The following is a 17,958-nucleotide window of genomic DNA, read 5'->3' on the forward strand; positions in this document are numbered from 1 at the left end:
CCCTGAGCAATCCAGTGGCCCAGACCCTACAGGCAGCCTTTTCACCCTAGGACCAGATTGTTAAATGCAGCCAAGGAATCAGCACATGCACCCAACATGCGTCATAACTAAGGAAGGTGAGGGTTATTGTGGAGTAGGGCAAAAAAAGCCAGCCATCTCATTCCTCCTTACTTGCCTTCATTCTACCCTCCAGGCACAGGAGAGATGGATCATAATATGGTTTTATTATCGTTTTCTTTCACTGGACACAATCCAGCCTTGGTGAAGCATTTTAAGTTCCATTGGTTTAAACTGTAGGCGGGAAGCCTGTGGGGCTCCAGATGTTGCTGGATTGCAGCTCCTATCATTCCTGACCCTTGGCCATGCAGCCTGGGCTTGATGGGAACTGCTGTCCAGGAACATCTGGAGGGCTACAGGTTTCCCACTCACTGTTTAAATTAAGTGCAAAGCATGTTCTCAGTGGGAAAAGCAGCCCTGAGAGTTGAGGGGGGAAATCCGCTGATGAAAAATGGTTATGCACACGCTAGGAGGGTGCAACAGTTCTCTGTGTGGGCTGAATAATGAAGTGAATTGGGGTTATTCAGGGGTCTCTCACCTCCTCCCTGTGTGAAAGTAAATTGTCAATAGCCACTCCCCTCCAGCTCAGATCAGGGATGCCATGAAGCCTCGTGTCACTCTGTTTCTGTGCTTTTCTGTGACATTTCCTATACACTGCTATGTTTCTGTAGGTCTTTGGGCTATGTAATAAGTGAGGCTGTCCAAAATGTTGCTTGAAGAACACTGAAAAGCTGTGGATGATGATGATGATGATGATTTATTATTTGAAGCCCAGCAGCAAAGGATTTTTCTACAAGTTAAAAGCTTCATTTTTCAAAAAAAATCCTATGTTGCTCTGCTTTGACAAAACAAAATTCAGAACTCTTCAAAACTCTTCAACCAGTGTTCTAAACAGCCTCATATTGTAAGTTCTCTTGGAGGACACCAACAACCTTTCACTGGAAAGAAGGGCTGGCATGAAGCTGCAAAGTTTTTCTCCCCCTTTCTTAAAAAAAAAAAAAAAGAATATGCATCACTCAGATACTCATAATTGTTTTAAGGTAAGAATGAGACAAGGCCTTGTTCCCTACTACTCAGAAAAGAGATAAAGGAGGGAAGAGAAACCATTTAACTTCCCCTGACCTATTTGAAATTAATTTGGGAGGCTTTATCCACTCTGAAGGGCCTTATGTGCCTGTAAATTTCATGCACTTTGACCAAAAAGGGAAAAGTTTATAGCCATTTCTCAGTCCCTCGTGATAACAGGAATCAGGAACACAGAGCTTCCTTTTATACAGAGCAACTCAGAACCCAAAACACAGATCAAAGTTGAAAGAGAATAGAAATAATCAGAAACAGAACACAAATTTTAAAAATGCAGTTACAAGACAAATCTTGGGACTCATGCACTCTCTCACACATGAATGCATTAACCACCCCTCAGTTTTATAGGTTAAAAAGAGGGGGGGGCCTAAAATAAAATACTGCATTTTTATTTAAAGGCTCTGTATTCCACCCTTGTATGTTCCTCAAGGCCTTTGTGCAATCTGATTATTCATTAAGAATCCTTTGAACTTTATCCTTTGACTTCTCATACAACTATTCATGGAAAATCTGATCTAAGTTCAACTTCCTAGCCATAAGTTTGCAAATAATCTGATGATGCTAAATGTGTTTGCTTGTTTTCTCTCGAGACAGGGGAAAAATGTAAGGGCATCCAAGTTCAGCATTCTTTAAGAAATGCTCCCAAGGTGATTGCAGAAAATTGTACTGTGGAAGAAGAAAATGGTGCAACGAATGCACCCTACGATTCTAATTTTGGCTGGTTTCTCCCAACCCAAAGCCAAATCTCTCATTCAGTGTGGACTTTAGTACTATGCCAGGGGTGACAAACCTGGTGCTTTCCAGATGTTGCTAGACTCCAGCTCACATCAACTCTAGCTAGCATGGCCAATGGTAAGAGATTATGGGAGCTGAAGTCAAACAACATCTGGAGGGCCACAGGTTCCCCACATCTGTCCTTGGCAATACAGTGTTGTGGTCCTCATGTGCACCAAGCCATAAAGGCTGCTCCCATCTCCATGGTTCACTATGGGCTTGTGTGCCTATGTACAAGGTTTTCCTGCATTTAAGAGTTTCAGGTTCCCCAATTTAATTTCCGCCGCCCATGATCACTCTTGGTAGATATAAGCTACACACAAAAAGTAATCTTCCTGGAGTTTATCAAGTGCTAAGCACTCTTTGATTGGATTAGAGTTTCAAGTTAGTGCTGAACTGAAATGTAAGAGTTCATTTCATGAGCATTGTCCCTGTCTGTGAAAGGCGCCACCTTTTTTTGGTGCCTACAATGGCATTTCCTCCGACTGCAAAAGTGTAAAATAAACAAAAGAACCAAATGTTGCAAAATATTTGCTGTCTTTTCAGTGACTAAAAAATGTGGCCTTTGGGATGCAGTCCAATACCAGTAACCAGTGGTCCAGACCTAACTTTATGCAGCCCTCAGACCAACTGCATAAATTGTCTGCATGCTATCAGTCTCAACCTCTGGCAAGAGGGATCTACCCCTCACCAGCAGCCTACTGGATGGGAAGAAAGAAAGTGAGAGAATGAGGTGGCAGAAAGAAAAATAAAATGGAGTTGCTCCAACCACTCACATGTGGCCTCCAGCAGATTTCCTCCACGGGAATGCGGCCCTCAATAGAAAAAAGGTTGCCCACCTTAGCTATACCCACTTACCTGGGTTGAAGTCAATTGTATCCAGTGAAATTTTACACAGAGTATACCCTCTGAACTTAATGGGCCTAAGTTAATCATGCCTATTCATTTAAATGGGTCTCCTCAAATTATTACTAAGATTGAATACAACCTATTGTATTCAACCAGGGTTACTCCTGGATTGACATCTATAGGATTGCCCAGTTAAATTCAGAACTCTGGTGGATTCCATAAAGAGACCCCTGTTCTTTATAATTTAATAGCCAGCAACCCACTAGTATTTAACGCTCTATTCCTTATAAACATTGATTGGGTTAATGGCTTCATTCCAACAACCTCATTTAGGGAGCTCCAGCTGGCCTCCTAGCCCTGTTTCCTGGTATGTAAATGTGGGTTTAGGGCTGATCCTCACCAATCTGCCTAAAGGCAGACAGGCACCTTGTTAGGCTTTTGTTCATGGGGGGGGGGGGGGAGTTTCCCATGGCAGTAGTATTCCACTTTATGGTTCTTGGAATCCAGCACAGCCTTATTATTTTCATTTTTTAAAGAAAAAAAACCAAGCCGGAGAGAATGATTGAATAAGAATGGTATGCATAGGGGTTAAAAGTAATTATAAACAGGTTTGCAAAACTCCAGTTACTTAGTTGCCATGGATGCCTTTACGATTCGGCCCGGCAACCAGACTGCGCTAGTTGGAAGGGAACAGCGCCAGCTCCACAGATCGAAGTGGCCAAGTGGCCATATACTGGGGTAAGGTGGCCCTGCCAGTAAACGGCTGTCAAGGTTTTGGGTTAATAGTAGCACTTGGTGCAGTGGCAGATTGGCAGCCAGTACAGATCTCTGAGCAGAGGTGTCGTATGCTGATAGGGTCTCACTCTAACATGCCGCAGAGGAAAATTGGGACCTGTGTGGCTTGCGTCTTTCGCTAAGAGAATCATAGACTTACAGAACCATAAATTTGGAAGGTCTCCTGAGGGTCTACGCCCTGCAAGGCCAGAATCTCCAAGTTGCAGGTTTCCTGGAGACTGAGAGTGCACACTTTCTCCTTAAAGCCAGTTGCCAGTGAGGAAAGCAGCCAATCAGGAGGCAGAGAGGAGACATTGAGGGAGCTGGAACCTGCCTTCTTCTCCTCTAACATTGGACAGAGGTAGTGGCTCTTTAGGCACCGCCGCCACTACCACTCAGGGACTGTGGGCACCCACTGGGCCTCTCACCTGCCAGACAGGATAGGGTGCACATCCCAGCCGAGCACAGTTTGCACCACTGTTTGCACCACACTCCTCTCTGCTCACCCAGCATGCACCCCAACACCATGCTGAGGTGGTTGGCACACTGCGCTCTCAAGGGTGCAAGGGGACCCAGGTGCCCAGCAGTGTGCTGAGGAGTTTGGCGGTATCTGCCAACATCCAAAATTCAGGGTGTCCTGATTAAATCGAGACAGTTGGCAAGTATGTGGCTGCAACTTCTGAATCAAGTGCAAGGGAAGTCTCACACAAAGTGCCCGTGTTCCGAAATATACCAGCAAGAGGATTGAAGAGGAATCTTTCTATACTCCGGTTTCCATCTCTCCCTCTCTCTGAGCTGGCTGCTCAGAAATCTGGCTGGCTCTTACGTTCTGTAAAACTGTAATACATATAAAGTCTTTTATTTATATAAGTACTCTTTATATAGAATTTAAATAGGATGGTTTTCAGTAACTGGCAAATGGCTAAGCTGTTAGGATTGCAGCCAAATGTCTCTTTTTAAAATGAGTCATATTTTACTTTAAATTAGCAAAAAATGAATGTATTTTCTTTGCACTCTAGACTAAGCATGCCTTTTTCAAAGAAAAAACTTGCTGAATGCTTTATGTATAGAACAAATAATATCTATTTGGCTAGCACTGGGACTTACGTCATGCTACATGCTGACAGCCTACTGTAAACATTGTACTGTGTATAAGTAAGCCTTCTGTCCACTGCTAAATGGTAAAAATCATATGCCATACATTGCAGAAATCTCAGATCATAAAAAGAGCCTTAGATTTGGCCAGTTTTCCACTACTCTTTCAAGCATACACAGTCTTAAGCGCACAGATTCAGGAATGAACACAAAAGACTCATTCTCCTCCAACAGGTCAAAAGATCTCTTTTCTTTCAGTTTCCGTGTTCAGACATAACGATAAACCAGAGGGTGGCATCCAATTGGTGTATTTACACGGATGGAATACATCCATCCGTGAAATGGGGAATGAAACCATTTTCAGCAATATCCCCTCACTCTTACAGTTCCTCACCCTCACTGAATCTTCTCAGAATGATTGGAAGATCCCCAGAGCAGATAGAGGGGCAAGAGGTTGCAGGGGAGAGGAGGAATCACTGAAAATTGCACACCAATTGGACATCACCCTGTGGTTTATTGTCATGGTCAAACAGGGACACTGAGAGAAAATACAGTCATACCTCATGTTGCGTCCGCTTCAGGTTGTGGACTGCTTAAACCCAGAAGTACCGGAACGGGTTACTTCTGGGTTTCGGCAGTCGTGCATGCGCAGAAATGCTAAATTGCACATAAGCGCTGAATCGCAACCCGCGTGTGAGCAGAGGCGGGTTGCGAACGTGCATCCCACACAGATCATGTTCGCAACCCGAGTGTCCACTGTATTGGCTCACACACTCCACCTCTCTGGTACACCCAAGCATTTCATATTGCAACCAAAGCAGGCCATCTAGCCTTATAAAAGCAACACCACATCTATCTATCTTATCTATCTATATCTATCATCTATCTATCTATCATCTATCTATCTGTCTGTCTATATCTGTCTATATAATCAACTAACTAACTACCCACCTATCGAACTCACAATTCACCTGTGTGGATGGTACCAGATTGTAGTGTCTTAACAAAGTCCATCTGTATGAGTCAGTTTCTCTTTCTAGAAACAATTCTATAACTTAATTTCCCTACCAAAACACCAGTGTTTACTCAGTACGAAATCTGTTCTTTGTCAGCTTAAAACAGCGATTTCTTTATTACTGCTCCGCAAAGGGAATGGCATTCTAGGCCTGGCACTGAAGCAAGTCTGGTTCAGCCTACAACAATGTTGTAATGGAAGCAGGGTGATCTTGGGGTCAAGCAGAATGGGATTTGTGTACAGATATGTGTCTGCATAAGAAACAGAGGCATGTGCTGAGAGAATGAGAGATGAGGCCTGGCGGAAGCCTCTGCTTAGACAATGGAAAGCTGTTACCTTTATAATGGAAAGCTGTGGTTGGCTGGTAGGTAGGTTGCTTTTATCCTATTGATTGCTGCAATCCAGCCACAGATAAGCATTTTTTTAAAAAAAGTTCTGTTGATTTCAATGAGAGAGTTAAGCACATAATTATAAGTATGCCTCTCTGGGGGTGCATTAATTTCTGCACAATCGTTTTAGGCAGTCTTGGCACTTACAGAAGCATTTCAACATTACACAGGGACATGATAAGAGAGCCCAGTCACTGCTGCCTAGTCTTTTCTTTTAATGATTTGCAACTACAATGGTCACTTACGTATTTGACAGGCCCAGAGCTGTTGCTCCTAGGTTGAAGACGTGTTTCATGATACATGATGTATGCTTAGTCTAATGCCCCCTTTCCTCCTGCACCTTTCTCAAAACATTCTTTTATAAATTCATTTTGCCAAAAGCCTATAAGTCCAAATGGTATTTTACTGCCATTAGCCCATCTAGCTCAGTATTGTCTGCATTCACTGGCAGAAGTCTCTCCCAGCCCTACCTAGAGATAATGGGGATTGAACTTGGAATATATTGCATGCAAAAGAGATGTTCTACTACTGAGCTTTGGCCCTTCCAAAGTGCGGAGGTCCTGAATTCACAAGCACCCCTTGGTGGGGACCACGTGCTCTCTGTACATTAGGGGGGTGGGGTGAACAGAGTCCATCACTACCATTTTCAGAGACGGGCACACATACAGTAATCTAAACAAGATTACCAGAGCATGGATACAGATACAACTTGAGTTCTCCTGTATAAGTAAAAGGTTGTCATTCATTCCTCTGGAGAAGATATAAAATGCTTCACTTGGGGACACTGTCATAATATGGTGACACCTGTCTTCCTGTCCTCCTTTGGGGTGGCCCAGTCCCAGAAGCGCCAACTTCTCCACAATCTCGCCGGGTTATGAGTACAGCCTTAATCATTCTCGTGTGACAGAATCTTGGGAGCTGGCTTTAAAATGTACTTACAACTTCTATGGATTAAAAAAGAAAAACATTCTGCTAAGAGGAACTTGTGAGCCGTCAGCTCAACTCTCATTGTTGCAGAAAGGTTTGTTCCAAAAAAAGTTAGGGCTTGCTGGACTTAAAACAGAAAGAACATGTAAGTACGATAATTAGATAAAAAAAAGGATATTAGGACCTGAAGCAGAATGTTTACTTCCTTTGATGTAGCATAGAAACATATGCCTGTAAAAGTGGGTTGTGAGGCATGTTAAACAGCAACAAAAATCACCATTATTAAGTTTGAATCAAAGTTCTGTCTTTACCGCATTAATTTAATTTGGTTTCAGAGGTCCCCATCTCAATTCTAATTTCTGCCTTTGATGTTTGCCTAGGAGGGGCAGGGGCTACGTATTTGAGGTTCACCTTCTTTATTTCAATGGTTTAGCCATACACTATTGGTTATAGCAGTTAGGCCTGTCACTGCCTGTTGAATTTCATGTGCTAAGTTTGATGAGGGACAAAGCACAATCCTATATATGTCGACCCAGAAGTAAGTCCCATTGTGCTCCATGGGGCTTCCTCACTGGTATAGGATTGCAGCAAAATTTGCTATCTTGAAAGAGTTTACAAGTACAGTGGTACCTCAGGTTACATACGCTTCAGGTTACAGACTCCGCTAACCCAGAAATAGTACCTCGGGTTAAGAACTTTGCTTCAGGATGAGAACAGAAATTGTGCTCCGGCGGCGCGGCGGCAGCATGAGGCCCCATTAGCTAAAGTGGTGCTTCAGGTTAAGAGCAGTTTCAGGTTAAGAACGGACCTCCGGAACGAATTAAGTACTTAACCTGAGGTACCACTGTATGGGTACACATAAGACCACACAAATTGTCACCCATGGTCCACCAAGGCCTCAGTAAATCTGTTTTGTTGTTTACCTTTGACAGCAAAAATAAAGGGGCTTTCAAGCACCTATCTGGTACATGCCTGGTGGGCTGCAATCAGCATGTTGGAACACAAGTTTCCCCAGGCCAAAATAAGACCATGCACTCATCACACTAACTTAACTTCGTGTGATGTGAAAAAAATGGCTCTTAGGTATGGTCTGCCCAAACAGCAGAATGAAGTGGGAATGAGATGGTAGTGATCTGAGCTAGGAGAATGGATTTTCCCATTTTGGATTGCAGGTGGTGGGCAATATTTTAAAATATTACTTCATGTAAAAACAACAATTTTCTGCAAACAAAAAAGTAGCACAGCAGTGAATGAGTGGGGCTACCTTTCCCTATTGTGTAATTCTTTCTTTCAGGGTTTTTGATGGAGGACCATTCAGAACTGGTGGTCCCCTACTTCTCATCTAAAAAAAGGTATAGCCTACTATAACCATCTCAGGATTGTTATCACCATAATGCTTAGGTGCACAAGTAGACCAAGCTGGAATTCAAACTGCAAATGGCAGAAGGACAAAATCAAAATTCACATTAAAAGTCGCGTGCCTGTTAAAAACTTAATCCTGCCAAACTAAAAAGCCTTACAATGATTTTTGTGTTGAGCTCTGGTGCAGTGAAGGGCGTTCCATATTTTGGGAGCAGACAGCAGAACACTTTTCTACATGTTCTCAAAGAGTTTCCTTGATTTAAAAAATAGTATCATTTGTAAAGGCACAAGGCAAGCTGAGGAGGATCACTATGTCCACATCTGTATGTCCCAGGATCAGCAGTGGTGTTTCCTTCCAGTAACTGTGCTTCCATCTATTGCTCTTGGTGTTGTTGCATTTAATTTTCTGAGCCAGGAAGCAGTTTTGACCTGCTCTATTTCAGCATATTTGATATTAATTAAAACATTGGTTGTATCCAGCAAAGTCATTCTGTTCGCTCAAGGACTTCTACTTGCACAGCAGAACTTCCTCTGCTCCCTGCATGCATCCCCCAAATCTGTTCTGGAAGTTCCCTCAATCCTCCAGAACAGCGTGGGGTGGGCAGGGACAGAAGAGGGGGGGAAGTGATGTCACACAAATGAAAGTCTGCGCAAGCAAGGATGGACACAACCCCATACATTTACTCTGGTTTTCCTTGTGCCCCATCAAAGAATCCACAGCTGTTGAGAAAATTAAGCTTGGCCTTAGCGCACAAGGATGCGGGAATTGATTGCACTCCTGGAAACAACTGACATTCCTGAGGTCCTGCTGATTATATGTGTCAGGTGTCGGGTCCTAATATATCTTACTGGCAGTAGTACACTGTTCCTACACCCCACCACATCCCAACTGCTGAGATCCCGCTCTTCCCTGTGTCTGTGGAGGAATGTACATCAAACCTTAAGATAGCAGGGTGGCTTTCAACATTGACAGGTAGCTCAGAATATGGCACCAACAAGGGGAACTATTGACAGCTGGTGAAATAATCTGAGATCTCTTCATGGCTGCAAATTATGCTCCAAGAAAGATTGCTCCTTTCTGCTTGTGATCCTTCTCCCGCTCTTCAGTTCCCAGGTACCTCATCTCTCCCCATCATAGATGCTCCAAGGAGACTAAAATAAGCACTGGTGATTGATGGGGGGTGGGGGGAATTGGTAAAATTTGCCAAAAAACATCCACAACTGGTGCTGATCCTCACTTCCTAGTGAAAATGTAAAATCTGGTTATTAGGTTGTGTCTAGTGGTGGCATTGCACTTCCACTCAAGCACTCCAGTCCCCATGTACCCCTGAAAAGCTGTTTCTGAAGGTAGGAACTTGGGAAATGTATGAGATATGGCACAGAGGGCTGTAGTAAGTAGATGGGGGAAAGGGGTTGGTGTAAATTAGGACTCTGGTTTGTACAAGCAGAAGCATTTATTCTAGCACAAAATTGCCTTTGGACGGAACTCAGTGCATTTTATTGTAACAGGCAGTTTTCTGGAAAAGACTGTTATTGGGATCCAAGCCAATATTTGCAAGTTTGAATCACTGGTCATCAGAGACAGGCATCCAGCACCACAGCCGTAGCCATATAAAATTAAAACAAGGTTCTGATTCCTTAAGTGATCGTTCAATTTGTTTACCATAAAACAATTTCTTTCTGTCATTACAAATACATACTTCACGCTTAATAAGAGTTTTATATCAGTAAGATTGTCATGGCTCCCCCTGCCAAGAATCATGGGAATTGTAGTTTGTGAGGTACAAAGTATTATCTGTTAGAAATCTTCATAGAACTACAGTTCTCAGCATTATGCCTGGGGCATGAATGACCAGTTGAATTCTATAGTATAGGCATATCCTTCATTAGATTTAGTTGTACCATATGAGCTTAGCCAGACTTCCTTTTCGGGAAAAGAAAAGACTTAAGTAAACACCCAAAGAGTAGGTGCTCTTAAATTTTCTCCAGTTGTTCTATAGTTTGTTCTTCACTGGCATCCTTCCCTTAAGAAGACCCCAGGTGTTGTAGGTGGGAGGTGAAGTGGCAGCCGGTAAATGATCCATAAATACTTAGGCTTGGGAGCAATTTGGTTCAACAGTGGAAATGGTTTAGGCAGTAATTACATATTAAACTTACTGATGCTATTAAAATGGGTCTGCTTATGACAGCAGAGACAGAGATTAACTCCATGGTACACCTCTCCTTTTCACATGAAACTATAAGCAATAATTATATGAAAGTGGTTTTCAGTTGTATTAGTTTGTGCTGTTCACACACCTCCTGCTCATTTTGTTGGAATGCCTTAGCGGGAAGGGCTTTAACCCAGTGGTAGAACATCTGTCTTACAAGCAGAAGGTTCCAGGTTCAATCTGGTTTTTCCAGGTAAGTTTGGGAAAGACCCCTGTCTGAAACCTGAAGAGCTGACTTCAGTCAGCTTAGACAATACAGTGGTACCTCTGGTTACAAACTTAATTCGTTCCAGAGGTCCATTCTTAACCTGAGGTGCCACTTCAGCTAATGGGGCCTCCTGCTGCTGCCCCGCCGCCACCGCACAATTTCTGTTCTCATCCTGAGGTAAAGTTCTTAACCCGAGGTACTACTTCCGGGTTAGTGGAGTTTGTAACCCAAAGTGTTTGTAACCCAAGGTACCACTGTACTGAGCTAGACGGTCTGACTTGATATAAGGCACCTTCCTATGTTCAGTAACGGCCAGTGTAGATTGTTTTATTACATCCTTGGTGGTGCTCTCCCTTTTGAGGACAGAGTATTCACAGTCCTTTTTGTAAATAAATTATCTGGTGGGGTCATCTTGATTTTTCAGATGTTGTTGCATTCTCCATCTGTGCTGCATGTTGAGGTGTTGAGCAGGTGCTTCCAATTTCAGTGTAAACAATGACCTTCCAAAGTGACAACAAAATATTTAGGTGATGACACCCCCCCCTCCCCTTATACACACCTATTACTTTCCCTAATGTAGCACACATTCCAGCTAAAACCTTGATGCTGTCATCTTGCATCCCCATTTTTAGCCAATGCAAAAAAAGTTTCAGTGAAGGACTCCCACTTCCCCATATAAGCTTTGGGCAAAAATGAAAAGCAAGCCCTGGGTATTGTTAATAGGCTTTAGATGTTGGCCTCCTAGTTTGATCAGAATGGACTCAAAAGAGTCATAAACCAAGTAATACATAGTTCCAAGCCGGCATCAAAGGCATTCACAATCCTGTTGGGAGAAACTGAGTATTGATGAAAGGGGAAGCTTATTGTGTATGTAAGAGAATTTCTTTCGAGGCTTATGCATGAAGGCAGGCTCCGTGGGTCAGGGTAGTCTGGGACTGCTTTTAATTTACCTCCCTCCCCCTCCTACTCCCACCTCCCCAATGTAGTCACACACACTTGAATTTAGCTTCCTCAGCATTAAAATGTCAGATGTTTTCTTAATGACATCACTCCTTTTATTTTTAATCCTGTTTCATTTTTTCCAGATGGGGCTAGAGATTATTTGTAACGATCTCAAGCCAAATCTGAAACACAGGCTTTGATTCGCTTTTCTCTTCCCCTGCCAGCCCTTTCTACCAATATGAATTGAATTGGTACATTTTGCACAGTTGCCTCATTATCTCCAACCTTTCCTGAGACAGGAAGCTTGCACCCTCACAGAGCTTTGCACACACAGATCACTGGGGTGGGTGATGTCATCACAGCCGAAATCCCAGAGATGCTAGCAAGCTGGCATAAGCAGGCCCCAAGTAGGGAAGCCTTGTTCTATTCCCCATGTTGGGAATCATTATATAATGATAATGTCTGTCCCCCGCCTCAAAAAATGTTATTTTAGAATTAGGGCTCCATTTGTCCTATTGGACCTAGCAGGACCCTGTAGAAACATACAAGTAGCCTGCTGGATCAGGCCAAAGGCCCATCAAGTCCAGCATCCTACTTGTCACTGTGGCTAACCAGAGACCTAATCAAAGGCAATGTGGTGTAGTGGTTAGAGTGTTGGACTAGGATCCAATAGACCAGGGTTCAAATCCCCACTGGGTGACCTTGGGCCTGTCACTTACTCTCAGCTTAACTTTCCTCAGCGTGTTTTTGTAAAGATAAATGGGGGGGAGTGGTATGCCACCTTGAGCAACTTGCAGGAAAAGTGGGATATAAATGTAATAAAAAAGATACCTTCTGGGAACCCACAACAATGCTTGAAAGCAATAACTGTTTTCTCTAGTGGGCACTCGGACATCACCAGGTGTACTGTCATCCCCAAGTTGTCTGAAGGAGAAGTAGTTTAAACAGGAGGTTGCTCAAGCATGGAGCACAGCAGCCATGTTGTCCCTGCCCATGAATGGCTGTAGCCAGTGGGTTTTTTCTATTTAAAAAAAGTTTAGGGGGTACTCTCGTTTTCCTACTCATATTGAAATATTACCCTTCAATGAGGCCAAACTTAGATTTACAAAATGTTTAGGGGTATGCGTACCCCTGCATACCCCCAGGAAAAAAAGCACTGGCTATAGCTAATATGCAGAAGTATGTGCATGTAGCCACTTAACTAACTAATCAGCTGAAAGGCATTTAAATAACATGTATTCAATTTACAGCCCTTGGTCTGTACTGTGTAGAAATAAGACACCTCGGTTTTTCTCTGCCTCAACAGATGATCCTGTGGCCGTGAAAAAAGGTGGCGTCAGCTAGATTTGAGAATGTTTAAGCTAGCTTAAATGTTCTGTCTTAACTAATATTTGTTTTGGTGTTTCACAGTATGCTAATATACCCAAAATATGCTGAACAAAACTCCCCACTGACGGGACTTCTTTCTAACTCCTTTGCAGACCTCCTACTCTGAGTGGCAGCCCTGTCATCTCCGACATCTCTCTCATCCGCCTTTCTCCACACCCTGCGGGGCCTGCAGAGTCGCCTTTCAACCACCCTCACGCGTACATGAACCCCCATATGGAGCACTACCTCCGCTCCATGCACGGCAGCCCGACCCTCTCTATGATCTCAGCAGCTCGAGGCCTCAGCCCAGCTGATGGTAAGTGGGAACACAGGCTTGGCTGAGCTGCCAGCTGAAACCTGTTCCTGGGTATCGATGCACCTCAAGGATAGTCTCCACGGTGGGAGCTGCCAATAGGCAAGGGCAGTTCTGGATGAAGTAAACTCTCCATTTGAAGCATTTGAAAGGGACGTGTCTTATGTTATTAGAGGAGAGGAGAGGTACAACACCCATGCTGTGTGCTAGGTTGGAGGAGAAGAGAAATAGGATCAGATTGAAGGGAAAGGTTGATTTTTAAAAAGAAAAAGAAAAAGATGCTTGGGAACGCTGCTGGCCTTAATATTCCTGGGCGCTCTTGGTCCTCATTATCTATTCATGTCAATGGTAAATAGGAAAAGACACTATTAGTTAAAAACCAAGTTCAGTAGGTAGCAGCCACCTGCCCAAATACCTACATGCAAATGCTCAGATGACAGCTGTATGGCCCATAGTCTGTAATAATTGTCCACATGTATTATACATTTGGTGAAGCCCAGGATCCAGGCTGTGCAGAATCAGAACTAGAATCCAGCCTGGCAGACTTAGCCAATCTGGTAACGCCTGGCTTTTCTGTTGCTGCTGATTTGGTTTTGCTGGTCCCAGAGGCCTCTCCCTCTAGCAAGTGTTAAGATTCCAAGTCTCTGCTCTAAGCAAACTACAGATGCATTTTATTGCTCTTGTAGTCTTTCTCCCTCTTGCTACTCCCAAGCCTCCTTCCTGCCGGCAAAAGAAAAATTCTTATTACTTGGCGTTAGAAAGGGGCCTTTGTGCTGGCTTTCGTTTTTCTTTCTTTCTCCCTCCCCCTCTCCTTCAAGCCACAATAAATAAGTTAATGGAGAGCGGACAGAGAAGCAGGTTTGAAAATTCACAAATGGGCAAAAGTGAGGATAATTGGTTCTGGCAAGCCAAATGGTTTTCTACTGCCAGGCACTAAACACACAACGCCCCCCCCCCCCCCACTCTGCGTATTAGAACCCTGCTTTAATTTTCTTATGCTGCTTCTCGTTAACTGGGCCGTGTTTGTCTTTTTCTTTCATAATAGCCTGGGATGTTAATTCTGACAGCGTTACTGCGCTTGGATCCCTCACCACCTCCCCTCCTTTCCTCCATTTCTCTCTTTCTTTCTTTCTCTCTCTCTCTCTCTCTCTCTCTCTCTCTCTCTCTTGCTCTCGCTGGTGAACTCTGTGTTCATACAGAGGGATTATTAGAAGGGGGTTGGAAATGAGAGATTGTTTATAAATTTGCGGAAATGGAGGAATGTGGAGGGCCCCAGCCTGGTGTCTTTTGTCCACAGAGAGCACACACGTCCTAAGCATACGTCAGAGTCGTAACTGCAACCTTTTGGCAGGGAGAGGGGGAGATTCTAGTGTCACGGCAGCGGTTTTACTCTCCGGAAATATTTTATCCTTGTTGTTTCTTTCTCCCTCTCCCTCCTCTTCCCCCTTCGCTCTTTCTCCCATGCAGTAGCTCACGAGCATCTGAAAGAACGAGGTCTCTTTGGCCTGCCCCCTCCTCCTCCAGGAGCCAACCCTGCGGACTACTATCACCAGATGACGCTCATGGCCAGCCATCCAAATCCTTACGGGGACCTCCTTATGCAGAGTGCGGGAGCAGCCGGTGCAACGCACCTTCATGATTACCTCAGCCCTGTAGATGGTGAGTAAGGAAGCAGAAGCCTTCCCAAGGGCTCACCCAGACTTCCCCTTGCCCGGCCACTTTCTTCTGAGGAAATTTGGTCTTCACCCCTGAATCGGAGCAAACGTCAATCGGGCTTTCTTCTGGTTGACGTTTGCTCCGATTTATTGCTAAAGAGTGGCTTTCCAAAGGAAATCAGCGGGGCAAGGACAAAACCACTTGAAAGCGTGGGGCAAGCGGAAAACCGTCCGGACCCATGCTTTCCAGGCACGGGGCAAGCGCAAGTCTGGGCGAGCCCTTGGTTGTGTACACCCTGAGGACATTTTAGTCCCAAGGACTGTTCCTAGAGCAGCCATCATGCTCCTGATGACTACAGGGAGCACACTTAGCACCTGTAATTAGTAGTGGATTTCACGATAGTGTCCTCGCTGTAAAAGAGTGTGTGTGTGTGTGTGTGTGTGTGTGTGTGTTTATATTTTTGTAACAGGAAGCTTTGTACAGGGTGATGGATTATCCAGCCAGGCCTCTCTAGTTTTTGTGCTTGACTGTAGGTCCTTTTTTTGTGACAGACACAGATGGTGAAACCAGGGCAGCAAAGGGCCCCACCCTCATTTTATTTTGAGATTGTCTATCAAAAGCATGCAGCATACATTGCAAACACTCCGGTGCTGTTGCTAACAAAGCACCCTTCATTAGACTCGTCAGGTGCTGTGAGGCTTCAGAGTATGAGTTGTAAGAACTTTGTACTGCTAATGAGGGAAGGCCCCCATCAGGCTTTACAATATGCAAACCAACACAGGACAACCTCCTCTCACAGAGAGAGGGGGTGGAAATAGTTGTAGTCCAACATTTTGCCTGCTTTGCCTATTTAGGTTGCCTGCTTTGAAGCAGTGATGGCCCTTCAGAACAGTTAAGAGGGTGAAGAATTAATTCGCCGGTTTTGTCATAAGTGTTTTCTCCAGTTATTGAAGTCAGTGGGGTTTTGTTTGCCTGCTTGCTTCCTTGAGCACAATATAGCCTAAGTTGAAGCACTTGTAATCTGGGTCCTGTTGATTTCAGCACATGCTTTATGCTTCCAATGAAAGAAATGGGACTTAAACGTACTTAACCTTGGCTGGATTGGGCACTTGGTATTCCTGCTTTTTTTACAGAAGCAGAAGAGGTGGTTCTGACTGAAAAATGAGACAACAGAAAGAAAGAAATGTTTGGGGCTGGAACTGTTCACCTCTGAAACTTGAGTAGCTTGTATCCTGAGTTGCTAAGTGATTACCATATTTGGTCTTGGGTGGAAGAATGTTTACCACAGATTAGCCAGTCAAACTGAGTAAAAATACCACAGCAGTCATTGCATTGCCATAGCTGTGTGGTGCATTTGATGGAGTCCTTTAGGGAAAAGTCTTTGTTGAACAAGATGTTTTCTGTGGATTTATTGGTACATAGGGGCAAATTGTGGCAGAGTGACTATATTGTGGCATGTGTTTTGGTAGGCACTCCATCAGTTCCATGAAGTGAACTGGAAAGATGGTGACTATATATGCACATATACAGGTTCAGTGCACATGATGTTTAATAGAGGAGAAAAACACAACACTTTGTTTTTGATGTTCCAGATTGTTGAATAGCCAGCCTTATGTTTTCTTCCTGCATCTGTGTGCGCGCCACCGCTTCATTTCACATTGCACATCTGTTGAAGCCAGATCTTGTCTACTGACGCTCATGCCCACAATAAACTAGTCAGCCTTCAACATGACTCTTCTCAGGAGGCAGCTCTGGAGTAAAATTTCCAGTTCCTCACAGCTGCATTTATGTTAATGTCACGCAGAAGGACAGAACTTTGGCAACCTCCGGAGAATGAGATCAGCTTTTAAGACTGCTCCTCTGAGGAAGCTCTTCTGTAACCTTTCATGGACTATTAGCAGCTACAATAGGCTGCCAGGATCACTGCCTTTCTATTCTCCCTTTTCTCAATTGTTCAGTTCCACGCCATACATTTAAAGCACTCTTCTACCACATTCAACCATCCTTGAGAATCCTGGGAACTGTAGTTTGTGAAGGGCACTGGAAATAGCGGCACCTTTAACAAATTGCAGCTCCCACTCCATCCAGCTCCCATGTCAGTCATCCAGAAGGGCAGCAGTTGGGTCGCTGTCATACGGCACTGGCCTAAAACATTTTCATATCTGAAGCAAACAAGCAAACAAAAGTATATTTATGTCTCTTTCCCAGTGGACTAAAGTTTATTTGCAAAGGACCTAGAAGAGAGTACCTGAAAAAGAAAGGGTGATTCAAAGAAGGAAAAAAGTCCTTCCATGAAAAAACACATTATTTCATTTTGATCCTGCCTTCAAGTTGCTCATGGTGGCACACATGGTTCTCTTGTGTCAGTTTTGCGCTCACCATCACCCTGTGGGCTAAGTCTGGCTGTGTGTGGGTGAACCGAGGTTTGAGTGATCCAAAGTCACCCTGTGAGCTTCATGCCTGAGTGGAGACTTGTACCATGGACTTCTCGATTTATGCAGGGGTCACGTTCTGGGGGAAATAGCATGTACAGTGGTACCTTGGGTTACAAACACTTCAGGTTACAGACTCCGCTAACCCGGAAGTAGTACCTCAAGTTAAGAGCTTTACCTCAGGATGAGAACAGAAATCGCACGGTGGCAGCGGGAGGCCCCATTAGCGAAAGTGGTACCTCAGGTTAAGAACAGTTTCAGGTTAAGAACGGACCTCCAGAACGAATTAAGTTTGTAACCAGAGGTACCACTGTAAAGCCAAAAGTGTACATAGTCAAAACACACTGAGTAGTCTTTCTTCCCAGACAACTACTGTGATTGCTTTACTACCCCTTTTATTTATTTTTTCGCCAAGTGTATAAAGCTGAATGCATGCAACTTAAATGTCTGCAAGTTGTGAGTTGGCTCACTAACCAAGACACCAATCTGACTTAAAAGAGTACC

The 17,958-nt window shown here is 44.0% G+C and overlaps 1 protein-coding gene across 4 annotated transcripts in view; it reads left to right on the top strand.

Moving 5' to 3' along the window:
• The window catches only part of GLI2 (GLI family zinc finger 2), a 192,844-nt gene that overhangs the window by 145,622 nt on the left and 29,264 nt on the right, over positions 1-17,958 (top strand). For all 4 annotated transcript variants that reach the window (XM_028742935.2, XM_077934687.1, XM_028742951.2 and 1 more), the window contains 2 exons: positions 13,167-13,369; positions 14,834-15,025. In XM_028742935.2, coding sequence (XP_028598768.2) covers positions 13,167-13,369; positions 14,834-15,025 — 395 coding nt within the window. The remainder of the gene's footprint in view (positions 1-13,166; positions 13,370-14,833; positions 15,026-17,958) is intronic.

The sequence above is a fragment of the Podarcis muralis genome, chromosome 1, assembly GCF_964188315.1.
Source record: "Podarcis muralis chromosome 1, rPodMur119.hap1.1, whole genome shotgun sequence".
NCBI lineage: Eukaryota > Metazoa > Chordata > Lepidosauria > Squamata > Lacertidae > Podarcis > Podarcis muralis.